At 43.8% G+C, this 9390-nt stretch overlaps 1 protein-coding gene across 1 annotated transcript; it reads left to right on the forward strand.

Moving 5' to 3' along the window:
- Nucleotides 1-4261: 4261 nt before the first annotated feature.
- On the forward strand, nucleotides 4262-8531 carry LOC147623192 (cellulose synthase A catalytic subunit 4 [UDP-forming]-like). The gene is made up of 9 exons (XM_086821276.1): nucleotides 4262-4706; nucleotides 4842-5178; nucleotides 5283-5459; nucleotides 5582-5698; nucleotides 5793-6005; nucleotides 6277-6406; nucleotides 6637-6806; nucleotides 7214-7570; nucleotides 7669-8531. Exons 1-9 carry the CDS (start codon nucleotides 4402-4404, stop codon nucleotides 8311-8313), a joined length of 2451 nt encoding a protein of 816 aa, XP_086677402.1. The 5' UTR covers nucleotides 4262-4401; the 3' UTR covers nucleotides 8314-8531.
- Nucleotides 8532-9390: the final 859 nt, after the last annotated feature.

The following is a 9390-nucleotide window of genomic DNA, read 5'->3' on the forward strand; positions in this document are numbered from 1 at the left end:
ACACTGCCATCTGGCTTCTGTTTTAACTTAAAAACCCACTTACATCCAATGACCTTTTTACCAATAGGCAAATCACACAAAGACCATGTACCATTCTTCATTATAGCATCATATTCATTTTGCATTGCAGCCAACCAATTTTTTGATTTTTGTGCCTCATCAAATGAAAGAGGTTCTTCCTCTTCACACATACTAGACACAGCCAAGCATAATAATCTGATGCATAAGAGGCATGCTGAAAACCTGAACGAGTACGACTAGACATAGGTGCATCAATTTTACTATCACGCAAGGTTTGCACCAGCCATTTAGGCATACCTCTAGCCTGCTCATTGTCAACTCTATCCTCATAAATTACATTCTATAAATCTGCATCAGAAATAGGTTGATCTATGATGTCGTTTGAAATCTGCATAGGCTGAATATTTGCCTCATTAGGACTTACATTTGAATTCCCACCTATAAACAGAGGCAACAACGTATCAAATACATCCCGTGAGCTCACACCTGTCTCTTTGGTACATGATAACAAAGGGTGCATAGCATCTTCCACAAAAACAACATCTCGACTAATCAAGATACGTCGCTTTGACTGCGGATGATACAATCTGTAACCCTTGCTCTCAGCACTATAACCAACAAAAATGCATTTGACAGCCTTATCATCCAATTTTCTACGTTGTTGCATAGGCACTAAAGCATAGGCCAAGCAACCAAAGACACGCAAGTGACCAATAGAAGGCTTCCTGCCATGCCAAGCTTCGTATAGAGTAACAGACTGCAAGGCCTTAGTAGGACACCTGTTGAGTACATATACAGCACACATGATAGCCTCCAGCCAAAACGTATGTGGCAAAGCTTGGCTCTTGACCATACATCGTGCCATCTCCATAAGTGACATGTTTTTCCTCTCAGCAACACCATTTTGCTGAGGGGTATACGGCACTGTACATTAGTGTTTTATACCACGACTAGCTAGAAATGCATCAAACTCTTGAGACATGTACTCCCCCCCTCGATCAGAACAGAGGGTGCCCACACTACAATTGGATATATTTTCAACCATAAGCAAAAACTATTTGAAGCACAAAAACACTTCAAACTTTGCCTTTAGTGGATATACCCATGCATGCCTTGAGTAATCATCAATGAAAGTCACGAAGTACAAGTGTTTACTAAATGACGGAGTTTGCATAGGCCCACATACATCACTATGTGCAAGTTGCAATTTACGAGTGGCCCGCACAGAACCAACCTTTGGAAACGCAAAACGCTGCATTTTGCCCAAAATACAGCCTTCACAAACATGTTTCAATGGTGCCTCAAGAGGGGGCAATGAAGCAACCATATCAAATTTCTGCAAACGCAGCAAACTAGCAAAGTTTAGATGACCAAAACAAGCATGCCATAGTTTTGCATCTGAAACTGCCTTTTTATCAGAAACTGCATTTGCTGAATCTTCCACACACTTGTCACCTATACCGCCCACGAAACAAGGTGCCAGATGTAATAATCGTATCAGCAAAAGTCAAATCATGAACAGTACATCTATCATCCATAAATTTGACTACAAGTCCAAGTCTAGCAAGTGCAGAGAGACAGACAATAGATTCTTCTTTATTCCTGGCACATACAAAGCATCTGAAAGTGTGAAAGCACTGCCATTTATAGCAGTAAGCATAATTTTACCAACGCCCTTCACTGGGTAAGAAGCATTGTTGGTACATGTGATAGTATTCCCATTAGGGACAGCCTCAAGAGACAAGTGAACATATCACGATGCGAGGTAATGTGCTTTGTAGCACCACTGTCAAAATACCATACATCAAAGTCAACAGAAACTGTCAAACATGCATTATGTACAGATGGGTCATACTAGCAATACACGCTAAACGCCCATTCTGTATCCTGCACAACATTTGCAGAATCTGCATTTGTAGAAGCATTCGCTATTGTGGCTGCATTTGACTCTTTCTTCTTTGCCTCTTTAGCCTTTAGCTTAGGGCAATTCTTAATGACATGATCAGTTGCCTTACAATAGTTGCACCTAATCTTTTTCTTGCCTTTATCAAGATCCTTCTCAGACGACCTATTGTTGCTACCTGTGGAAGGAGAAGAAGTTGCAGACCTACTAATAGGAGAAGAAACAGTGGAAGGGGCTGCCTTACCACCTCTTCTCTCTGCTGGGCAGCAACAAATGCCTGATCAACTGCACGCTGCCTAGCCCTATTTTGCCTGGACTGCACTTCTTACAAGAGCTTGTTGACTAAAGTATCATACTCGACAACATCAGGTCCGTCCTTAGTAACAAGTCTCCATGTGGAAGCAAAAGTCTAATATGACTCAGGTAAAGCATCAAGAACAGTTTGCACAAGAGAATGATCAGGAATAATCTCACCTGTAGAAATCAATTGTTCCTTGAGATCTTTAATCTCAGCAAGAAAAACATTCATGTCATCATCTTCGATTCTAGCTCTTTATGCAGGTAAGAGATTTTCGCCTCATTACGTAACCTGCATACAAACCAGCTAGAATATTCCAAGCCTGTTTTGCTGTTTTAGCTGAACGAATATGTGGAGTGATGTTACGTTTGACAGAAGTGCAATCAAGGCATAAGCCTGCGCATCTTTACCATCCCAACGAGCTTGTTCAGTAGTGGGTAAAATAGCAGCAACAGTAGAGCTGCTACAACTTGCAACATCCTCAATAGATCCTACATCCACAGAACCTGGACATACATCCATACCCTGCACAATGTTCCACACTCCTTTTGCAACCGAAACATGCTGCATCATGTATGCCCAAAGTGGGTAGTTACTGTCTCCATCCAGTTTGTCATCAACACAGACAACATGCGAAATACATCATTGCTATTATCAGCCATGGCCATTGACTGAAACTGATGCAAAAGCTACCTGTAATGAAGCAAAGACTGAACAGAAAACAACTCATGCTATGTAGCACAATCCATAATAGAATACGTATGCCTGTTTTGCAGAAAACTGCACTGTCGAAATTTCTGCACAGTGACGAAAACACCTGTACAGAACTTGTAATGCAAAAACGGAGCCCAAAACGACCTCAGATGCAATTTCAGAGAACGCTAGACCCTATAGGCTTGTCTGTAGAGTATAGGGACCTGCAAGTGCTCGAGAAAGCTCACCTCAATTGGAGAACGTGAGTCGGAGGGTGCTAGCGGCGTAGCTCTGGGAGCCGATGCCTGCTCTGATACCAATTGTTGGAATTAGGGTTGCAGGAAAGTACACAAAGCTTGGAGAAGAAGAAACAAGAATGCACACAACACACAATGTATTAGATTGTGTCAATGTACAAAAGATAAGTTAACCCTAGAATGATGGGGGCTAGGGGAAAAAACCTCCTAAAGAGGGAAAAAGTACCTCGACGGTCCTGAGTGTGTTTACAAACATCACTGCCTATATATATGGCAACACGGCAAATGCGAGATCATTGGCTAGCCCTTGAGGCAAATGCCCACTGCATGGCCGACCGTCACCCTCTGCCATGTCACCTCGTAGGAAGCCTATAGGTCCCATAGAGAGAGAGAGAGAGAGAGAGAGAGAGAGAGAGAGATGCTAACCAGGGGATAGAGAGCTCGCTGGACACTGGCCGATAGGAGAAGAGCTCGTCGGCACTTCCAAGAGCTTGCACGTCCATGCTTCCCAAAGCCTACATGCCAACAAAAAAAGCAATCCGCGACACAATGAGAGAGAGAGAGAGAGCTGGACAGTGCCCGATAAAAGGAGAGCACGGACGTCGACGGTTCCAATAGGCTGCACAATCGGGAGTTGGCAAAAAGAAAGGACATGAAGAGCTCGCCGGGGCATTGCGCGAAAAGGAGGCCTAGAGGGGAGCGGACCAAAACGCCATGAAGTTAAATAAGGGCGGCGACTTGCAACCTGGGAGCTGCAACACCTGCAACCTCTGCAACCGGCCGCCCAGCATCAAATAGGGGCGGCGTGGATGTGGTGGCCCAGAGAAGAGAAAGCGATGCATACGCAAAAGAAGTTGACGCATGGACGGTAGCGTAAGCCACGTAAGAGATAGTATAGAAGGTTCCCTTGAAATACTTTTTCCCCTCACCTCACCCAAATGATAAAACCTTCTAGTTATGTATTGAAAGGTTAAAAACCTTTAAAGCCCAACTTGGAGGTTATTAAAACCTTTGATTTTTTTTTTGGAAAAAGGTAAAGTTCCTGACACTGCCTCCATTATCGAAATTGGCCGGTCCCTGAACTGCTGGTGGGCCGTATCCCGAGCTCAACTGTAATCATCTTCTTAGGGCCTTCACAAGAAGTCATCTCTTCCCCCTTCTTCCCATCAGCTCAGTTGTGATCATCTTCTTCCCCCTTCCGGCTACGTATACGAACTAGCCTATAATATATGGAAGGAGGAGGAGGAAGACGCGGAGGAGGACAGTCTTCTGATCTCCATCTCCACGAATATGTTGCTACTTCTAAGATTGTCAAGAATCAGATCTACCACAAGGCTGTCCTTCTTGTTCGCACGGGGCTCTGTGTTCTGTTTTTGATCTACCGCGTTAGCACCTGCACCTGCTTGGATGGCCTCGTGATTGTAGCGTTGGCGTGCGAGGTGTGGCTAGGGATCTGGGCTCATCTTTTCATGTTCGCGAAGTGGTTCCTTGTCGAGCGCGAAACGCACCCGGAGAGGCTGTTGGCCTTGATAAGGTATAGTGGTGTAGCTAGCAGCTCTACCAATTCCCACCTTCACCAAAAACATCACGTCTCTATTGCATAGCTGTTGAGCGCCATGGTCCCCATGGATCGATGCTGTCTTAAAATTTCTTCAATGTTTGAGTGTAGTTCCGGCCACTTGCCAGAACTTCCCCCGGTGGACGTGTTTGTGACCACGGCTGACCCGATGAAAGAGCCACCGTTAATCGCCGTCAACACCGTCTTATCTGTCCTAGCACTAGACTATCCGGCCGACAAGCTTGCCTGCTATGTGTCGGACGACGGAGGCTCCCTCCTCACGCTCTGGGCTCTCAAGGAGGCAGCCACCTTTGCCAGGGCGTGGGTGCCCTTTTGCAAGCGATTTCAGATAACAGAGCCGCGGGCCCCTGGTCCCCACTTCGCTAGCAAGGCCGCTGCTGCTGACGCCAAGCTCAGAGGCTACTCAAAGGAGTGGCACGCCACGAAGGTAAGCCCTCTATGTATTTTCTTGCTCATGTTAATGTACAATTAGCTAGTGACCATACTTTTAATAATATCCTCAGGCTTTAATCACCATATCCCGATCTGCAGGCAGAGTACGAAGCGCTGCAAAGCCGATTAAGCTCTATGGCCGCAAAATACTGCAGTAATTCAAAGGAGGAAGCAGTCAAGCTCTTACTCGACAAATTAACTAGTTCCGACGGACATGACCGATACTCATCGTGGGCTTCCAATTACGATCACCACAATCATCCAGCCTACTGTGAGGTTAGGCCCTAATCAAAGCATGTTTAAGATGTAATTTGTAATACTATAGTCTACCACGTCCACCACATGTAGACAGTGGGCTGCCCTATTTAGACTGATGTTGTTGATGAAATTTTGCACAGATATGTGTGGAGAAGCCTGAAAGTGAAGCTGACTTTTTACCGTGCCTTGTGTATATCTCCCGCGAGAAGCGTCCCGAGCACAGCCATCACTACAAAGCCGGTGCCATGAATGCATTGGTACTCTTCTTCTCCCCATTGTCATGACGCTGATTATAAGGTGCAGCCGCTTCACTGAACAATCCTACTAAACTAATGTTTTATAAATTCCAAGATCCGCGTCTCCGGGGTCTTTACAAACGCCCCCTTTATTCTGAACCTGGACTGTGACATGTACGTGAACGACGCCAGAGCCATTCTGCGAGCCCTGTGCTTTCTCATGGACCCGGGCACCAGCAGAGAAACGGGCTTTGTGCAGTTTCCTCAATGCTTCGAAGGCGTGGACGAGGATGACATCTACGGAAATCGCATGAAGACAACCATGGAGGTATACATTCAACTAATGATCATGAATACAAGCTTTACATTAGCATTCAAGGCGAGGACAAAATCTCGAGCTCTATTAGCCTGAAGTGTGCAAAACTTTGGATGTCGGTGCCCTGAAGTGCACTAGCCATTGCACTATTCATTGATTCGTTGAAGCCCTTGCAGCCTGTATACGTGTACAAGTCTCTGTGCAATTGTTAAGATTTTCCTTTTCTCTCTAGTTGTGGCATTTAAGGGATAAGAACATTTGCTAAGGTAATTCCTCACTCCAGATGTATATGAAAGGAATGGATGGCTTCCAAGGTCCGGCATACCTTGGGACGGGGTGCGTTCACAAGAGAGAAGCCTTGTATGGCAACAAGCCACATGCTGTTGTTGGGACAGATAAGGTCATGATTAATGGTAAGTATTTAAGCTATTCTTCAGTAGACGTGTACTACTCAAATGGAGAGCTAGGTTGTCTTTCAAGGTTTTTATGCTTCCACCTAAACCCACTAATAACTTCTAAATTATGCTACTGAAATTCTTTTTTTCTTTTTTCTTTTTCTTTTTCTCAAACGAAGACCTTATACTGTAGAATTAGCTCACAATTTGGATAATGTCAGCTAACAGTACTGTGTGGGTTGATGTAGGACGTGAAACAGAGCTATTGGGCCGTTGCCAAAGTCTTGCTATTTGTGCCCAAAGCATAACATCAAACATGAGGAACTATAGCCCTCTCCTGAATGGCCATGCCTTGATAGAGGAGGCCATCAAATTGCTTGATTGCACTTATGAACACAAGACAAGTTGGGGCAAAGAGGTACAGTACCCCCGCTTCATAAGTATTTGTTCTGTAATGAGATTAATGCACACCATATTGTGTGACATGTTATGTTATGTTATATGTACCCTTATTTGCTACCCTTATATATATATATATATATATATATAATATACATATTTATATATAGTCCTTGGTGGATGTAACACCTTGGCCTACTAATGAGTAGGTTCAAATGTTATGTTATATGTACCCTTATTTGCTACCCTTATATATAGTCCTTGGTGGATGTAACACCTTGGCCTACTAATGAGTAGGTTCAAGTTTCAGGCCCTGGCCAGTGGCACCCAATTAAAGTGTCAGTAGCTATAAATTATCAGTCTCTTAAAACGACTACTATGTAGTATTAGTGTTTTACACATTGCATGTGCATCATGGCTTTTCAGATTGGCTTGATCTACGGCTCTACAACGGAAGACTTGATGACGTGTTTAATGATTCATAACAGAGGCTGGAGGTCAGTGTATTGCAGTGCACCGTCGACCCCTCCAGCATTCTTGGGCTGTGCCCCTACGACGAGTGAGGATGCTTTAACAACGAGAGAAAGATTCAGCATGGGATGGCTAGAGATTTTATTCAGCACCAACTGTCCGTTTTTAGTGAGAAAAACTCAAGGGCTAATCGCAGTTCAAAGGATCAGTTACATATGTTACTTCTTAAGTCCGCTAGCATGCATTCCAATGTTCACATATGCGTTGCTGCCAGCATTGTCGTTGCTTGCAGATAGGCCGTTACTCCCGAAGGTGTGCCGTGTTTAGTGCAAGCGCTTAAGCAAAGATGTTCATCAAAGCTTCTTATAATCTAAGTATATAATTAATGATGATGCAAATCGCCTTTGCAGGTGGATGATCCAGCAATTCTGATCCCAATTAGCCTATTTGTGTGGGTGTATTGGACCAGCTATTATGAGAGCATGTTGTTAGGTGCGGGGCCAAGGGAGTGGTGGAACAGCGAGAGGATGCAGTTCATCGTGGCGGTGACCTCGGACGTCTTCGCGACCTTCAAGGTGCTTCAAAAGATTGCAGGGCTGTCCGAAACCACGTTCGTCGTGACACCTAAACAACACATCGTAAGCAGCAGCACTTCCAATGATCATGATGTTAATGATGATCAGCAGCAGCAGCCCGTGCAGGGCTTTGCGGTGAACTGTAACTCACCCCTGTTCATCCCTCCCGTAGCATTGGTGCTGCTGAACGCAGGAGCTGTAGTGGTGGCCATATCCCGCACCTGCTTAACTATTTTCGGTGATCACAGTAGGGCAGATGAGAGATCATGGCGTGGCCGCAACTTGCCGTCCATCACTGTAGAGGCCGCGTGTGCTGCGTGGGTGTTGTTTGTTTTGCAGCCTTTCGCAAGAGGGTTGTGCTTATGGTGCCAGGGTCGAAAAGGGCCTCTAGCTCTTCGTTCCTCCACCGTCGTGCGCTCTTCCCTCGTTGCCCTGGCCTTGTTCTTGCCGTGGTCGTCATCTCTCTACACTAACAACTGACTCCCACACAACACATCACAGACTCACTCCCACACAATTGACAACAAACACATCACGACTTACACCACAATCCAGTACAAATTACCTACTACTAGTTAAGCTGCACCTAGTACCTTGGTACTTCAAGAATCAAAATGACTTGAGGATCCATTGAACTTGCCTTAATTTGTACGCCAAAATGACGTTTATATTTTCTTCAACGTACAAAGCCTTTAATATTCGCTTCGGCCTCAAGATGGTGCCACATTCCTTAGTGACTTTTAGCATCATCGTGCATATATATATATATATATATATATATATATATATATGCACATGTTTTCCACATATACGTATAAATATACATATCTACATTTTTTAAATATAAATGTATACACAAAAATACACATACTTATACATATCAACTCTTACATCTCGCACCCTATCGTATTGGGCTTCAGGTTAAGGTTCTAGTGATCTCTTAAGGTTTCATGGTTGCAATGTTTGGTTAACTTTAAGCATCATTTGAAGCTTGAGAACGTATTTGAACCCTACAGTGACTTGAAATTTAAGCACGCACACCAAAATACCTTGAAAGTATTGGAAGGAAAATTGAAGGGTTCTCCAAAATGAAGTCATTTTTTTTAATACCCTTATTCACAATAGGTAAAATGTCTCAAGAAGGATTAGGTTAACATGACCTATGAAATTTAACCAATCTATAGTTTTGTCTAAACAAAAAACAAAACAATAGAGAATGAGCATACAAGGGTAGATCTATGAAACAATGTAGTACTTGTGTAATGTAGACAGTAAAGTTAATAGTCTTTCCTTGTTGCAAATCAAAGGTTTGGATTTTGTGGGTGTTAAGATTCCAACTTCCAAGACCTTTGCAAACCATACAAGATAACTTATAGTAGACATCCCTTTAGAGACTACTTTGGAAGCCAATAAGTCACTAGGTGATGTCTCAAAAACCCAATCATAGACTTGCTATTTCTCATGCTTGGAGCACATAGAGAGTAAAAGTAGCCTATGCACATGATTAGACGATGAATGAGTCCCCAAACCATGTCACAATGTATATACTACTATTTG

Source organism: Cibotium barometz, chromosome 27 (assembly GCF_041138505.1).
Source record: "Cibotium barometz isolate CiBa-2024 chromosome 27, ASM4113850v1, whole genome shotgun sequence".
In the NCBI taxonomy this organism is placed as follows: Eukaryota; Viridiplantae; Streptophyta; class Polypodiopsida; order Cyatheales; family Cibotiaceae; genus Cibotium; species Cibotium barometz.